Below are 18,815 nucleotides of genomic sequence, written 5' to 3'. Positions count from 1 at the left end.
ATCAACTTTTTAATCTGGTTCTCTCCTTGGAGACAACTATGCAATTTTCCTGGAGGGAGTACAGAATTATAAGATAAGAATTGACTCTACACTTGAAGTAATAATCTCTGAGTGAGCCTTCATATCTTTTGATAGCTTTATTAAAACTCTAAAGATAACAACAGAGTCCAACAAAACTAAGGGAAAAAAGGTGAACTTACCACCAAACAAAGGTTCTGGTTCCACCAGTATTTCCTGTTTTTGAGGAATTGGGGCACGAACTTCTTCTCTATTAAAAGAAGTAGGAAAATATCAAAAGGAAAACTGTTTTCTGCTACATATTCTCTCTATAACTATTGTGAATGCATTCAAATTAACAAGTAACATGAACATCAAACTTAGTGACTTTTAGGAACCATGGTGTTAAATGACTGCTAGATGGTTTCCATACAGAGGTCAGCTAGAATAAAGTACCTGGCATAGATGGCTCAAATGATTTCTAAAAAAAAAGAACAAGGGTGTCCAGGTGGCTCAGTCAGTTAAGTGTCTGACTCTTGATTTTGGCTCAGGTCACGATCTCACGATTTGTGAGTTCGAGCCCCACATCGGGCTCTGTGCTGGCAGCGCAGGGCCTTCTCGGGATTCTCTCTCTCCCTCTCTCTCTGCCCCCTCTCTTGGTCATGCGCCCTCTCTCTCTCCCTCCCCCCCCAAAAAAATAAATAATAAACTTAAAAAATAAATGTAAAAATAAAAAAGAAGAGAACAAACAGAAAAAAAAAATTTTCCCCTTTCCTCCCAAGGTCTTTACCATAGATTCTTTTCAGAAAAAAAAAAAAAGGGAGTTTACCAAAAACAAAACAGAAAATCAGACAAAAAAATTAATGGAGGGGCACCTGGGTGGCTGAGTTGATTAAGCATACAACTCTTGATTTTAGTTCAGGTAATGATCTCATGGTTCATGACACCAAGCCCACACTGGGCTCTGCACTGACAGTACAGAGCCTGCTTGGGATTCTTTCTCCCTCCTCTCTCTGCCCTTCCCCTGCCCAATTGAATACACATGCTCTCAAAATAAATAAACATTTTTTTTAAACTAATGGAAAAATATAGGCATAATAAAAGCAGTATTACATTACTACTGCATCAAACAATACATCACACAGATATATTAAAATAAGCTATATAAACAAGCAGTGAATTTTATGCTAGCTATAAAGATGGTTAACATAGGTATTACCTTGGATTATTTATTAAGTAGACTCCAATACATAGAGCACAGAAAAATTATTAATCTTTTAAAGGCCTATAAACTCTTCAACGTTTATCTCCAAAGAGTTTACTAATAACTTATCTCTTCCAGTAAAAACTACTCATTTAGAAATACTGTAAAAATGGTGTATACTCCTTTAAATATATTTAACTATTTTATAGTTTAAACTCAAAATTTTTTTATTTTTTTTTAATGTTTATTTATTCTTGACAGAGAGAGAGAAACAGAGAGAGACAGAGAGCCAGCATGAATGGGTGAAGGGCAGAGAGAGAGAGAGACACAGAATCTGAAACAGGCTCCAGGCTCTGAGCTGTCAGCACAGAGCCCAACGCGGGGCTCGAACTCACAGTGAGATCGTGACCTGAGCCGAAGTCGGATGCTCAACTGACTGAGCCACCCAGGCGCCCCTAAACTCAAATATTAATCTCTACTTATTATTTTCACAGCAAGGAAAAGTGAATTCCCAATTTATTATTGTCCTGTTTACGATGTTAATTTAAGTTAGGCCTATGTTTTTCATTCAGGTGTTTCTAATAGAAGTAACTGAGCTTAAGGCCCTGCTTTTGATATCAAAGAACTGGAACTCTAAAACATACTTTATGAAATAAACTATGAATACTCATTTGTCAACAAAAATATCCAACAACAACAAAAAGAACAACTGGCTGGACAAATACAATAAGCCAAATGATGGATAAAGGGCAATTCAAAATTATGTTACGTGTATCAGTCACTGCTCATACAAAAAATTTAAATCATCTGAAGTAATAGACAATGCATCTATAAGAGGAAGAGGAAGCTCTATTAACCCTCTTTCATCAAAGAGAATTAATCTATTATCTTAAGAAAATTAAGAATTTAGAAGACCTCTTTTACCTAAATAAATCTTTCCATGATTGCTATCATTTTACAGCATAAATAAAATTATCTCAATCTAAGAGAGAAAACAATTACTCAGAAACAAACCTTAAATCTGATGAAATACATCAATTAGGGGATGGATTAAGTAGTAGTCCCTATACAAGAAAACTTGGTTACTACATGTTTGAGGGTATCTGTTCCAAGATTGTTAGCTACCTAACAAAATGAAAGAATGGAACAGAAAAAGGTAAACTGTAAAGAGTGAAAATTATAGTTTAGGAATTAGAAGCCATTATCAAGTGTTAATCAATTAGCAATACAAATAATCTAAGTCAAATTATAATGTAATTCAGTAGGAAAAGACATTCATCTATCAAAACTAGTTTTATTTTTATTTTTAATTAATAAATTAATTTTTTTTAGGTAGGCTCCATGCCCACTGTGGGGCCTGAACTCATGGCCTTGAGATCAAGAGCTGCATGCTCTATTGACTGAGCCAGCCAAGCGCCCCATATCAAAACTATTTTTAAACACATTTAAGAAAACATGTTTTGTATAATGAGAAGTTATATTCCCCCAAATGAGCTGTGAATACCTGTTACTCAAGTTTCTGTAAACTAATCATGTTTTCATATTGATTTCCATGAAAAATTTGAGCTATGTTGGGGGAGAATGGGATATCAACATCTGAAATACATGGCCAACACTGCTAGGAAAAAACTTTATTAAGTATTAATAATGATCCCTAAAGTTCACTCTTCATGTGGTAACAATTATTACTCTAGAATCTGGAGCTAGAGGCAACTCTGTCTTGAATGTTATTTAGATTTTTAAATCTATCTCTAATTTAAAAATAATATCCATCCATGGCTTTAGTCTATTCCCTTGGGAATTCCCTCTACGAATCCCTGGAGGATTCCTCTTGCCTAGTATCTCATGTTGTAAACACCAAGAGTTATAAAGAAATCTAAGTATTAAAGTCTTATTTAAGGATCTGCATAATTTTGTTTCAAAAATCAATGGTTTTCCTTGAGTAGCATTCATCCCTAGTATCTTCCAAAGACTTGGAATTTTGCCTATAAGGTATTCATTTCAAATGCTCATTGGTATCAAATGTAAAGGGCAAAAAACATCCAAATCTGTTCACCATTAATTCTCAGTCTCTACAGACTACAGTTCCATATGTTAAAGGTGCTTCTAATTTGGGGCTCCTGGGTGGCTCAGTCGGTTAAGCGTCCGACTTCGACTCAGGTCACGATCTCGCGGTCCATGATTTCGAGCCCCGTGTCGCGCTCTGGGCTGATGGCTCAGAGCCTGGAGCCTGTTTCCGATTCTGTGTCTCCCTCTCTCTCTGCCCCTCCCCCGTTCATGCTCTGTCTGTCTCAAAAATAAATAAACGTTAAAAAAAAAAAAAAGGTGCTTCTAATGATTAACTACATGTAACTATCTTTAAGGTATAAAGGATTGTAATTATTTTTCAAAAAATTTTCACGGCAATGCAAAACTCTCCTGGAACAATGTAAGTAAATCTAGAATTGGGAAATCTGAGCTGTAGTGGGCTTTAGTTCCATCCATATCTGCGAAGTAATTACTGTGTAGCTTAGGAAATTGGCTATGCCTCTGCTTTCTCATCTGTAAAATGTGGATAATAATGTCATCCTATAGGGTTCTTTTGAAGATTACGGGGGTGCCTGGGTGGCTCAGCTGGTTGAGCGTCCAACTTCGGCTCAGGTCATCATCCCTCGGTCTGTGGGTTTGGGCCCCGCATCGGGCTCTGTACTGAGAGCTCAGATCCTGGAGCCTGCTTCAGATTCTGTGTCTGCCTCTCTCTCTGCCCCTCCCCCACTCACGCTCTGTCTCTCTCTGTCTCTCAAAGATGAATAAATGTTAAAAAAATAATAATAAAATAAATAAATAATGACATCCTATAGGGTTATTTTGAAGATTAAATAATAGGCATGACTGTGCTCTAGAGAATTTAAGGTATATAAGTATAAAAATTTCCACATGACACTTTTTCAGATGCTTTCAACTTTTAATTTTTTCAAAACCACAGAATTAACCTAACTGATAAAAATGCAACTGCGCAATTTAGGCAAGGGGTAGCTCCTAACAATAAATAATAAATTCATACTCTGTGTGAGGTCTGACTGTGGAGACACTTGCTGAACTGGTACTGGGCTCTTCAGCAATTCCTCCACCATCCAAAAACATAGTAACTGCCATCTCCAGATTATTGTTGCAGGCTTCGAGCATATGTTTCCCTACACTTTCACTTGCACCTGAAATAGCAAAAAGAGAGGGAAAAAGTTAAAAAAAGAAAAGACACCTTCTTATTATATTCAGTTCATGTTAGAATACAGAATTCCCAAGCAAACTAACAGTACTTTTTCCCTTTTAGAATGAATGACTTAAAAAACAAACAAACAAACAAAAAAACCCACCTTGTTTACTTTTACAATGTTGGCTGATTAGTAAATATACAAAGCTAGAAAAGAAACTAACAGCATTAAAATAGTGGTCTTCCTTTACAATAAAACCATACTAAATAAAGCATGTCTTTAAATGGACCAACTACATATTTATTAATAAACTGAAAAAAAAGAAAGAAAAATGAAAGACTACATTCTAGAAAATGAGAAATATTTTGTTAGAATGCATTTCAGTCAGTTAGCATTTCTGTTTCCATTGAAAAGAAAGCATTTTTTTAGTAACAACGGAGAGAAGTGAGATGGGACATTTTTGTCAATAATATAACCAAGTCAAAATCTGGTAAGAAATGTCAATCTTCATCATTTAAAACTGGCCCTATCACACATTTATTTATTGGTAAAAGTAAAGCCAGCATAGTCTCTTAGATGCGATATAAACTGGTAAAGCCCTTTACAAAAATTTTTACACAATTTTACAACATGTATCAAAAAGTACTCCTTCCTTTTTGACCCAGTAATTTGGGCTTTCTAGTAAAAAAAATACCTATTCTTTTATTTATTCCACATCAAATACTACATGTATAAACACGTCCATATACATGTCTAGTATTGTTTCAGTATTGAAAACTTGGAAACATAAATATACAATAGTACTAGAGTCTAAATTGTAGAATTTATTTGCTGGAACATTTCGTGACCATTAAAAAGCATATCAGGGGGTAACTAGGTTTCTCAGTTGGTTAAGCGTCTGACTCTTGATTTCGGCTCAGGTCCTTATCTCACAGTTCATGAGATCAAGCCCTGCATTGTGCTGTGGGCTGACAGCATGTTGCCTGCTTAGGATTCTCCCTCTCTGTCTCTCTCTGCACCTCCCCTGTTCTCTCTCTCTCTCAAATTAAATAAACATTTAAAAAAAAAAAAAAAGGTATCTCACGTTTTCCATCTGGGATGACTTTCCTTCTACCAGAATCATGTCCCTTATAATTTCCTTCTGGGGGGTGTGTATGTGTGTGTTGGGTCTGAAAACATCTTTATTTTGCTGTCATTCCTAAAAGACAGTTCTATTTGGATATTCTATTTTCAGGCTGATAGCTATTTTCTCTCAGTAAAGACAGCATTCCAATGCCCTCCGGCTTCTGTTGTTGCTGCTGGGAAATCAGTTGCTAGACCAGAGAAAATCATTTTTATGGCAATCTGTTGTTCCTCTCTAGTTGCTTTTAAGATTTTTTTCTGTCTTTGGTCTTCTGCAGTTTCATTCTGGTCTGTCATGGCTGATTTTGTTTTTCTCCTTGGGATTCACTGCACTTCTACCATGTAAGGAATGTTATCTTTGATCAATTTTGAAAAATTCTCAGCTATTTCTATTTAACAATTACCATACTCCTTCATTCACACTTATTTCTTTCTGAAACTCCAATAAGATATATGTTAGAACTCTTCACTCTATGGTGTGCAAGTCTGGTTTTTTGTTGTTTTTTTTTTTTTAATTTCAGTTACTTTTTTATAATTAGAGCTCTGTTTTTGTTTTTTTCCTAATATGCCTTACCATGTTTCAGAGACCCTTCATATTCACATTTCAATCTTTTTATTTCTTCAAACATATTGATCAAACTTATTGGAATTACTAAGAAAAAACAAACTTTCTACAGTCTATAGAGGTCATCATCTCATTTTGGCTGGTTCTTGTTTGTTTCTGGTGGTTCTTATCTTGTGCCATGGTTTTTGTGCATTCTGTGGTTTTTTTCCCTGTGATCTCTTATGCCTTGGATTTTTAAAGTAGTAGTTGAAGATAAATTCCTCCTAAGAGGATGTGATTTGATAGTGAGTTTTTTTGTTTTGTTTTGTTTTGTTTTTGTCAAGTTAGCTTACAGTGTAGTCTTGGCTTCAGAAGTAGAGTCCCATGATTCATCACTTACATACACACCCAATGCTCATCCCAACAAGTGCGCTCCTCAATGCCCATCACCCATTTTCCCCACCCCCATCAACCCTCAGTTTGTTCTCTATATTTAAGAGCCTCTTAAGGTTTGCTTCCCTCTCTGTATCTTTTTTTTCCTTCCTTTCCTCTATAGTCATCTGTTAAGTTTCTCAAATTCCACATGTGAGTGAAATCATGTAACTTTCTCCGACTGACTTATTTCACTTAGTGTAATACTCTCCAGTTTCATCCACGTTGCTACAAATGGCAAGATTTCATTCTTTTTCATTGCTGAGTAATATTCCATGGTGTGTGTGTGTGTGTGTGTGTGTGTGTGTGTGTGTGTGTGTGTATCACATCTTCTTTATCCATTCATCAGTTGATGGACATTTGGGCTCTTTCCATACTTTGGCTATTGTTGATAGTGCTGCTATAAACATTGGGGTGCATTGCCCCTTTAACTACATTCTTTTTATTTTTTGTTAATGTTTATTATTTCTGAGAGTGAGACAGCATGAGCGGGGAGGGGCAGAGAGAGAGGGAGACACAGTAACAGAAGCAGGCTTCAGGTTCTGAGCTGTCAGCACAGAGCCCGACATGGGGCTTGAACCCACAAATGGTGACATCATGACCTGAGCTGAAATCAGATGTTTGACAGCCACCTGGGTGCCCCTAAATATATTCTTAAGTTGGGTAAGACCACATGGAAAATGTGACCCTATAAAAGACCCTTATTATAAATTCTCAGTGATAATATCTCCTGCCACTCTCCAACTGCCAAGGTTGAAACAAAGTTTCAGCTTCATTAAGGGGAAGGGTCTCCTTTCAGACTCCTTCCCTTAGGAAGGTCACAGGCTTTGTTTCCCATTTCCTGTGGCCTATGAGGCTATCAAAAGAGAAGTTTAAAGCCATTCAATTTGGGCAGATTCCACTAGGGTGAAGGCTTGCTTTAAATCTAGCTAACATCTGCATTCCCAATTTCATTTCATTTGTAGCCTCAGAGTATTCCTTATTTTCTCACCAACCCAATGACGTATTTTGAAAAAAAAATTTTAAATACTCATTTCATTTAGGATTTTTCTCAGCAAGAGGGCTATTCATGTTATCTCTCTAGTTTACCCCTACTGCCCGGCAATAGAAGTACTGATTCTACTTCTTAATATCTTTCATTTGTTTTCTCTTCTCCACTCTTCTTTCTAAGGCTTTAAATCAAGCCCATAACATTTCTTACCTGGATTACTACAATAGACTCCTAATTGATCATCATCTTATCTTCCACCTTGCTGCTGAGGTTATGCTCCAAAATACAAGTCTGATTCTTATTCTTCCTCTCCCTCTCCCTCATCCCCCACCTCCCCTCTTTCTCTCACACACACACCCATTTAAAACTCTTTAACGGCTCTCTGACACCACAGTATACAGTATAAATTCCAAAGCCCTCATGATCTGGAAAGTCCATTCTGATCAAACCTCAGCTCATCTCTCTGGTTTTGCCTCTCCTCTTCCCTATCCTACACAATTCAATACAGTCATACTGAATTACATGCTTGGAATGTCCTTATCCTCCTCATCTCACCTTCATCTAGCATCGATGTTCAAGAATTACCCTAAATGTTACTTTGCCAATTTGTGTGCTAAGCATTCTTTACACTACCTCCCCACTCCCATCTCTATGACACTCTTCTATTATGTATGTACATGAATATACTACTAAGCCTCAGAGTATTCCTTTACTGGTTTACTTTCTGGCTCCTCAGAAAGAGTAGAAGCTTCTTCCACACAGGGACTGGCTTCTCTCTTGGTATCCCCAGCACCTAGCATTGTGTTTGCTTCCATAAGATCAATGGCTAATAAACTTAGAACTATCACACAGTACTTCAGCTCACCAGTTAACACACCAGAGAAAGAAAGGTCAGGCTTCAGCCAAAACAATGCTTCCATATCCTCTGAATTTTATACTGTGTGGATATGTTTATGCTTTAACTTTCATTTATAAAGCAATATGGTTACACTGTGCAAATCACAAAGAGCAAATGGGTACTTAAGATATGTGTTAAGATTAAATTTCCAGTGAGAGAATTACATACAAATTTTAAAAGTGCTCAACCTCAAACAATGTAAGGTGAAAATCACATGTTCCAAAAATCTGTCAGATGATGCAGCAGATATAACTTTGTCAGATAGCTGACAAAGACATATACCTAGGATGCCAGTGAAAAATTATTTCATGAAGGGTTCATGGGTGGCTCAACAGGTAGAGCATGTGACTCTTGAACTCAGGGTCATGAGTTCAAGCCCCAGGATGGGGGTTGAGTTTACTTAAAAAAAAAAAAAAAAAAAAAAAAAGTAATAGTAAGACATGAAAAAAAAAATTTCATGAAATACAAGTGAAAAAAACATGAATACATAATATTAGGATTTAATGTTAAATCAGTAAAAAAAAAAGTACAAAAAACATCTGATCATTTCACTTAGAGCTCCAGAAATTTACATATTTATGTCAGCAACAAATCTCTCTTGAAATTAGACAAATAGAGGATAGCCTTTCATTTGGGGTTTGCCATATATCTGGGTATATATATATATGGTCATTTTAGTTACACAGAGGCAGGGAGGCTTTTTCCTTTAAAAAGGGTTCATATATTATTCAAACTTAAGAAACTTCCAACCCTTCTCTCTCCTTCAACTGCAAACATCCCATCAGTCAACCGAAAACCCCTACAGGTTCCATATAATTGATACCACTCCTAACCATCCTGTTCACTCTATGTCCATTGCTATAATCTTAGTTCAAGTCTTCACCTCTTACATGAACTAGTACATCTCTCTGCTCTTTGTCATGCTCCCTCTGATACACCTTCTACACTGCAAAATAATGTAAATTTGATTGTCTTCCTCTGTATCAACAGTTCTGCACTGCTGACTGGAAGTTTTCATCTCAAGCTGCCATTAAGATCTGGTCCTCGTTGGGATGCCTGGGTGGCTCAGTTGGTTAAGTGTCCGACTCCTGGTTTTGGCTCAGGTCATGATCTCATGGTTCATGATTTTCAGCCCTGCATCAGGCTCTGCACTGACAATGTGGAGCCTGCTTGGGATTCTCTGTCTCCCTCTCTCTCTGCCTCTCCCCTGCTCATGCTGTCTCAAAATAAATAAACTAAAAAAAAAAAAAAAAGATTTGGCACTTATTTATTACTGCTTTCAAATGATACCCCTCCACTCTCTCTCACCCTATACTATTCCCTCCAGCCACACAGGTGGTATATCCTATCTAGCAGAGCCCTTGGTGGTACTTTTCTTTGCATAATATGGATAGTGATATCATCAAATGAGTCCCTTCATTTTTCTTAGAAACACACCAAATAATGACCTTTCTGATAAGTTTTGGACCCTCCCACCCCTCCTCACCCTGAAGTAGATACAAATAGACACTTTTCCATTCAGTCTCAATCTCTATCCTTGTCTCTGCTAGCTTTCCTACCTTGCAAACTTTAAAAACTCACTGAACTTGCCCAGTTCTCACTTTCTCATACCAGTTACCTCTCCCTAAGTTCCCAATCAAGCTGAACTAAAAATTCTCCAGTTCTAGTATGTACAAATTTACCTTCTCACCAATTAATAAGCACACTTTTTTTTTTTTAATTTTTTTTTCAACGTTTATTTATTTTTTTTTTGGGACAGAGAGAGACAGAGCATGAACGGGGGAGGGGCAGAGAGAGAGGGAGACACAGAATCGGAAACAGGCTCCAGGCTCTGAGCCATCAGCCCAGAGCCCGACGCGGGGTTCGAACTCACGGACCGCGAGATCGTGACCTGGCTGAAGTCGGACGCTTAACCGACTGTGCCACCCAGGCGCCCCAATAAGCACACTTTTAAAAAATGAAATTTCAAAACACAAACAAATGCAACTTTTTGAGGGGAAGGAGGAGTTCAAATATCCCAATAGCCAACCTTACATTAGCTAATCTCAGGGCAAACCCTGAGATTAGCAAACTCAGGGCAAATTGATGAACAATTTCAAGACTCATGTGCTTCCATATTTCTCATAAAACCTAAGGCTTTGTTTTAGTGCCTTCCTTATATTTTTCCATTATGTCCAGTTACAGTGTGTTGTATTAGTTATACTTCTTAAGTGCTAGCCTATAAGTTCAGTGTCTATTGTACTCCATTTTAATTTACTTACCTATGCAGCAACTTCTAAAAGTTAAAAGGTTCCTACAAGTAGACTCCTCTGGCTGCTTATTCTAGCAAAGAGATGCATGAACTGTTACATTATCTACTAATCTTTTCCTTTTCAGAGAACGAAATGGCTGAGTTCATATCATTTTTGGCTCTTGTCTTTCTAGGTGCTCACAACAAACTAAAGCACCATAAAAAGCACAAAGAACTTGTTGGTGGGGGAGTGAAACTCCCTCTACCATAATCCAACCAATGCTCGCTGCTTTCACCCCTTCTGAAATGTGTTCATAAGGAAATTCAACTTAAAAATGACCACTGCATACAAATAGTTGCCATCCTCTCCACCACCCTCCAGCTATCACAACTCCAACGCCAATGACATGGGAATCCTTTGGAGAATTTGTGGGCTCTGAAGTAAAATAAAAGATGCTGTTAAAATTGGGAACTTGTAAAGCCAATCCTCAAGTAAGCTAGCCTGTCAACAATATGGTCTGCCTATCCTAAAAGTCTTTTCATAGGTGCCTAAATTTTTCTTTTACTTTATTATGCTGCCTAAAATGCAACCACCTAAGTAAGAGATTACAAACATGCTTTTTAAAATGATAAACACTTACTCAACAATTAAGGATGTATCAATTATTTTACAATGTGAATTAATTCAATCATATTGCTTCTCCTTAAAACTCACTAAGAGATGAAGGTTAAGACACCTTCAGGAAGCTGGGTCAGGAAAAAAGAGATATAAGTAGTTTTAGCATCCCAGGTACCTTTTGGAGGAGAGCTAAGAAAGGTCTACATGAAGTGCCACATAGGGATGGGAATAAGATACTCGGTACCTGGAGACAAGACACCAAACAGCTGTAATAAAGTTACCAAAATTTTTCCTCTGGCCAGTCCTAGAGAATAACATTTTTTTTTTTTAAGTTTATTTGCTTATCTTGAGAGAGAGAGAGAGAGAGAGAGAGAGAGAGAGAGAAAACACGCACATACACATACCCAAACAGGAAGGGCAGAGAGAGAGAGAATCCTAAGCAGGCTCTGTGCTGCCAGCATGAAGCCCGATAAAGGGCTTGATCCCACAAACCATGAGATCGTGACCTGAGCCAAAATCAAGAGTTGGCCACCCAACCAACCAAGCCACCCAGGCACCCTGAGGATAACATTTTTCATATTCCCTTTAGTTCTCAGGCTAGGGTGTACAATATAGATATTAAGAGCCTAGATACTACTCAGATAAACCTGAATTTGACTTCTAGTTCTTTCATTCACTAGTTATATGACTTTGATCTAGTTACTAATTTCTCTAGCTCTCAGTTTCCTCAGTTATAAAATGAAGATATTATCAACTTCATGAAATACTTGTGTAGATTAAGAAAATTCACAGAAGGGCACCTGGGTGGTTCAGTCGATTGAGTATGTGATTTTACCTCAGGTCACGATCTCACGGTTCATGAGTTCGAGCCCCAGGTGGGCTTGCTGCTGTCAGCCTGTCAGTGCAAAGCCTGGTTCACATCCTCTGTCCCCCTCTCTCTTTGCCCCTCCTCCGCTTCTGCTCTTTCTCTCTCAAAAAATAAATAAAAACATTTAAAAAAAAGAAAATTCACATTAAAGAACTTGGCACAGTTCTTTATTGGCAAACAGGCAGGCAGAGTAAGAAATCTCACAGTTTTCTTTCCCTCATTCATCCGATGTATGAACATGTACTTCACTCATGTTAAACACTCATTTTTTTTTAAAGCAGGAGTAAAATAAGAACTATCACTCTAGAAAAAGTGAATGTTATAAAGAATGAAACAATACCAAAAGAGATCTGCTTTAAAGAAATTTATAACATGGGGCGCCTGGGTGGCTCAGTTGGTTAAGCGCCTGACTTTGGCTCAGGTCATGATCTCACGGCCCGTGGGTTCGAGCCTCACATTGGGCTCTATGCTGACAGCTCGGAGCCTGGAGTCTGCAGCCTGCTTCGGAGTCTGTGTCTCCCTCTCTCTCTCTGCCCCTCCCCGCGCCCCCCCCCCCCACACTCTGTCTCTCAAAAGTAAATAAAAACATTAAAAAAAAAAAAAAAAAGAAATGTATAACTATGCAGCATTCCAGTATGACTGAGAAGCATCAGGAGCTGATATAGAAACAAGAGAAAACTTAATAAAAGTACAGGTAAGTATTCCAAAATCTCCTAGGTCCATAGGTTTATTGAACTTTATGAAAAGGGCTTCTAAAGGGAATTCTTTAAAGTCATTCTTAAAGGGAGTGACTTTAAGACACAAAAATAAAGCCCTAATAAAGGAAATATAACTGTGATATTTTAGGGGCAGATGGTATCAACACTTGAGGCCTAGAATTGCCATCCTATTTATAATCCTTACTTAACCATTTGATGTTAGAATCTAAGCTGTAGGCAGCATATCCCAGAGATGGCCCTATCATATCTCTGCTGACAATCTGACAGGACAACCTGCATCACTGGAGCTTGTCAGGATAGTGACCTGTAAGAGTGTTTCAAAAAAAAAAAAAAAAAAAAAAAAGAGGGGCCTCTACCCATGAATATTTATTTTTTAAAGGAAGTACATGCTAAATCCTGGCAAGACTGAAGAAGGTAGTATTAGAGAGGGACCAAAGAAACAAAGTACACCATTCACTTTCTGAAATAAAGCCAAATTATCTGAGTCATCTTGCTCCTATAATCATTCTTGGTGTATCACTTGTATCATTTAGTGTATCATTTTAGAAACAGAAGACAACAGAGAGATAATTAAAGGTTCCAGTGGTTCTTTATGTTGGGAAGTAGTAGAGGTATTTAGTAATGTGAGAGACCATTTTTGGTGTTTCATGACTGGAGGCTGGGGGAGCACTACTGGCATTTAGTGGAGAGAAGCCAGGGATGTTATAGCATATTGAAAAATGCCTCCCCTTCCCCAAAGACTGCTCACACCTTCATTTCAGACTTACACCTCCAGAACTGTAAGAGAATAAATGTGTGTTAAGCCATGCAGTTTGTGGTAATTTGTTATAGCAGCCACTGGAAACGAATACAAATGCCAAATCTTCTGCAACAGATGGAACAATCCTATACAATAAAAAATTGTCCCAGCCAAAATGCCAGTAACACTCCCACTGAATTAAACAGAAGAATATGAAGAAGTGAAGGTTAACTGAGAAGGCAGAGGAAAAGTATGGAGGACTAAATGATACATAGGGGAAAGAAACAGTAGTCAACAAGTTTAATCAAGTTGCAACTTTTACCCATATATTCAGAGATAATAACTATTTTTGATGGGTCAGCTATAAAAAATGTGAAGCTTATTACATTCAGAATAAAAACATACCTTTTTTAAAGGGAAGGGGAACTAATAACGCAAGTTTGCAGATTTTTTTTTTAAGTTTATTGAGAGAGAGAGAGAGAGAGAGAGAGAGAGAGAGAGAGAATATGAATCCCAAGCAGGCTCTGTGCTGTCAGCGCAGAGCCCAACACAGGGTTCAACTTCACAAACCATGAGATCATGACCTGAGCCAAAATCAAGAGTCAGACATTTAACTGACTGAGCCACCCAGGCACCCCACAAGTTTGCAGATTTAAATTATCTGTGTAATTGTTTAAATAGGCTTATTTTGAAGTCTCAGTATTATAGGTAGCAACAGGATAGCTTAATCTAACCTTGCATCTTAGTGTGTTTGGGTTGCTGTAACAAAAATACCATTGACTGGGTGGCTTAAACATTTATGTCTCACAGTTCTGGAGGCTGGGAAGTCCAAGATGAAGGTTCCAGAAGATTTGGTGTGGGGTACAGGCCCGCTTCCTGGTTCAAAGACAGCTACCTTGGGGTACCCAGCTGAGTTGGTAGAGCATGCAACTCTTGATCTGAGGGTTGTGAGTTTGAGCCCCATGCTGGGTGTAAAGATAACTTTAAAAAATAAAAGAAATTGGGGGCACTCGAGTGGCTTAGTTGGTTAAGCATCTGACTCCTGATTTCAGCTTGGGTCATGATCTCAGTTTGTGGAATTGAGCCCTGTGTCGGGCTCCGTGCTGATGGCACAGAGCCTGCTTGGGATCTCTCTCTCCCCCTCTCTTTGCCCCTCCCTGACTCACACACTCGCTTGCTCTTGCTCTCTCTCTCTCTCTCAAAATAAATAAACTTTAAAATACATAAATTTTTAGAAAACATATATAAAAAAACAAAAACAAAAACTGTTGTCTCCCTACTATGTCCTCACAGTAGGGGCAAGAAGGCTTCCTGAGGTCTCTCTTTTTTTAAATGTTTATTTATTTTGAGAGAAAGAGACAGATCATAAGCGGGGGAGGGACAGAGAGAGAGGGAGACAGAGACTCTGAAGCAGGCTCCAGACTCTGAGCTGTCAGCACAGAGCCCGATGCAGAGGTTCAAACCCACGAACCATGAGATCGTGACCTGAGCCGAAGTCAGACACTTAACCAACTGAGCCACCCAGGCACCCCTCCTGGGGTATCTTTTTTAAGGATACTAGTCCTCCTCATGAGAGCTCCATCCTCATGACCTAATCACTTTCCAAAGGCCCCGCCCTCCTGATACCATCACACTGGGGGTTTAGGATGTCAACATATGAAATGTTGGGGGGGGGCACGGAGGGAACACAAAAATTCAATCTGTAATCAATGGCAGGAGCCCCACTCTACTGTTTCTCACTACATACACTCTTTTTATTATACCCCTATCTTTTCTTCCTTCTATCTATTTTAAGCTTACTAATGGCACCAAAGTACATTGTTTAACCCATCCTATGGTACACAATTTACCAGTCCCCATTTCTTTGCTGTGGCCTCTTAGTTCACACTCTCTCCATTACTGTTATGATATGGGAAATAGCCCTAACGCAGTCCACATCTCCACTACAGCTGGAAGAGTCAAGAGATTCTTCAAACTATAGTAGTCCCTTATGCCTTTTTTCTACATTACTTTCCAGTGCCAAAAAAATGACAGTCTCTCCACTACTATCAAGGAGCCAAAGTATAGCAGTCACAGAGACAGAGACAGATAAAAAGAAAGAAAAGAAAGCATCCCTCTATAGAGCCCTTCTTATTCCAGAAGGATAGAGAAGAGAAATGACAGAGACACAAAGAGACTCCTTTTTGGTTCTACAGTCCCCCAGAAATAATAACAAAATAAGCTAGACTGTCCACCTAGGAAACAGGAGTGGGTGATAGTTGCAAGAAATACGGTGTCTCATCAGTATCCCATCCTGAAGTTCTTAAGCATTCAGGAATAGAAAGCATTACAAAAACCTTTATACCCAGAAAACTAAATTTACTAAGTATAAGAGGAATGAAATGATTAGGTTCGGGGACAGATAAACAAAGATAATTTTTGTTGGATCAACAAAAAGGAAACTAGAGTGAGGTAGTAGTAGTGATATGGTGAAAAATGCATGGGCCTAGGAGTAAAGACACCAGAATTCTAGTCCTTGTTCTGCCATTATCTAAAACCAGTGCTACTCAAAGTGTGGGCTTCACACCAGCTATCTCTAGTCCATGACAAGATTAAAACAGAAATTCCAGTGCAAGCATTTAGAAATTTTTATGACAATTTGATAGAGTAATTTTATGTCTGTGGAATTAAAAGTTCAAGCTTGAAAAATTTATGGATGGCAAATTACCATATGAAAAAATGCCCAGTATCATTAGTCACTAGGGAAATTCAAATTAAAACCACAATACTATACTATTATACACCTATTAAAATGACTACAAAAAATTAAAACTACCAAATGGGTAACTGAACTCTCATATATTACTGATGGGAATGCAGAATTGTAATCATGACCTTGGAAAACTGGCAATTTCTTAAAGTTATACACCTATCACATAATCCAATAATCCCACTCTAGGTATTTATCCAAGAGAAACAAAAACTTACATTCACACATTGTACACTAATGTTTTTAGCAACTTTATTTATAATCTCACAAAGTGGAAACAACACAACTACCCATTTACTTAATGAATGGATAAACAAATTGTAGTACATTCATTCAATGGTATACTATTCACCGAAAAAAAGGGGCAGGAACTACGCATACCACAATGATATGAATGAATTTCAAATGCTAAGTGAAAAGAAGCCAGACTCAAAAGGCTACATACTGTGATTCCTTTATGTTACATTCTAGAAAAGAAAAACAACAGACAAAAAGATTAGGCTACAGGTGGGGGGAAGGGTTGACTACAAAGGGGCAGGAGAAATTTTCTGAGGATGACAGAATTGTTTTGCATCTTCACTGTGGTTACAGAATTGTACACACTTATCAAAATTTATAACCACACACTAAAAAGGGCAGATTGTACTGCATGCAAATTGTACCTTAATTTTGAAAAGAATTTGGGCTTATATTTTATATGTGTTTTTATTTCATTTTCGAAGCCATTAATTTTTATTGTATTTTATAAAAGTGCTGGTACACAAAGAATGGAAATTTTTAAAAAAAGGTCCTTTCCTCCAAGTAAGTTTGAGGAGCATTGACCTAGACATATAACCCCAAGTCACTTTACTTTCATTTGATAAACTCAGAAATGGGTCAAGATGGTTTTTAATATATCTTCCAGCCCTGACCCCCCCCCAAAAAAACAACAAAAACAAAAACTATGAATGTTAAATGATTTCTGGTTTCCTCAAATGCCTACATAATACGAGTTACTTCCATACTCCTAATGTTGGAAGCACCGTCACATTCTCCTGGTTTTCCTCCTATACCTTTGGTTTCTTTGGAGTCTTCTCTGTACTTTTTCCTTTGCAGTGCGTCAGAGTAAGTGTTCCTTCAACTTTGGGTCCTGGAGCCTACTGTTTCCTCACAGTACACTCTCCCCTGCAAGGAGCTATCTACTTTTAATAGCTTCAACCGCCATCACTATGACTCCTCAGATGTCTCTTCTCTTTCCAGACCAATACTCATTTGCTTATTGAACAGCTCTACTTGGAAGTCTATCTAAAACCGAACTAATCATCTTCTCCCCAAACCTCTCCTACTATCCCGTAACATTCACAAATAGCACCTTTATATACCTAGATGTCTGAAACAGAATCCTAAGCTTCATTCTGACTCCTGTGACTTTTTCCCATCTTTCTTCCCTTATCTTCCACTTCTCTGCCACAACCTTATTTCAAGACACCAGTATCTTCCTTGGATTAATGCAACAGTCTTCTACTCATCCCTATGCCTACCCCTTCTCCACTATAGGCAAGTAGCTCTTTCTAAAAAAAAAAAAAACCCAAAATCTGGTTATGTCACTCCTCCAATTAAATTTTTCATTGACTCCCCCTACACTTGGGATACAGCCAAGATTTCTTAACATGGGTTACAGGCCTTTCCTAATCTGGCACCTGCCCTCTTATCTCTTCAGCTCAATTTACTGCATCTCCCACTAGCTATGCCCTATTCATTTGGAATTATCAATTCCCTAAACCTATTGTCTCTCCTTTCTTGTCTCTGTATATGTATATATCTGTCCCTCTCTCTTTCTGCCCTTCCTCCTTCAGGCCTTTGTACATGTTCCTCCTGTCAGAAACATCTCTCCTCTAGGTTTAGCTAAAAACTTATTTCTTCTAGGAAGCCTTTCTTTACCTCCATGTTTTGTGCTCCCATAATAGCTCCCTACCATTCTCCAACTGTATTGTAACACCTATTTGTGTCTGTATTCTCATTAACTTTTATGCTTTTTGAGCATAGACACCTTGTCTTGCTCACAGTAGTATCCCCCAGATCTGAACCATGCCTGGCACACAGCAGTCTATCATATTAAGTTTATTAGTAAGATTCCATTCACAACTCAAATTTTTTTTTTTTTCTAATGTTTTATTTATGTTTGAGAGACAGAGAAACAGAGTGTGAGCAGTGGAGGGGCAGGGGGAGAGGGACACAGAATCCAAATCAAGCTCCAGGCACTGAGCTGTCAGCATGGAGCCTGACACGGGGCTCAAACTCCCGAACTGTGAGACCATGACCTGAGCCGAAGTCTGACGCTCAACCGACTGAGCCACCCAGGTGTCCAAAGACACTACTACTTCTTTTTTTTTTTTTTAATGTTTATTCATTTTTGAGAGAGAGAGAGAATGTGAGTGGGGGAGGCAAAGAGAGAGAGGGAGATGCATAATCCAAAGCAGGCTCCAGGCTCTGAGCTGTCAGCACAGAGCCTTACATGGGACTTGAACTCACA

The 18,815-nt window shown here is 38.2% G+C and overlaps 1 protein-coding gene across 1 annotated transcript in view; it reads right to left on the bottom strand.

The window, feature by feature from the left end:
- UBXN7 (UBX domain protein 7) overlaps window positions 1-18,815 on the bottom strand; it is a 59,475-nt gene that overhangs the window by 35,311 nt on the left and 5,349 nt on the right. Inside the window, exons 2-3 of the mRNA XM_030328642.1 lie at window positions 4,245-4,392; window positions 201-268 (exon numbers count right to left, since the gene is read on the bottom strand). Coding sequence (XP_030184502.1) covers window positions 201-268; window positions 4,245-4,392 — 216 coding nt within the window. The remainder of the gene's footprint in view (window positions 1-200; window positions 269-4,244; window positions 4,393-18,815) is intronic.

Source organism: Lynx canadensis, chromosome C2 (genome assembly GCF_007474595.2).
Source record: "Lynx canadensis isolate LIC74 chromosome C2, mLynCan4.pri.v2, whole genome shotgun sequence".
Lineage (NCBI taxonomy): Eukaryota > Metazoa > Chordata > Mammalia > Carnivora > Felidae > Lynx > Lynx canadensis.
This window is presented reverse-complemented; position numbering and strand designations above follow the sequence as displayed.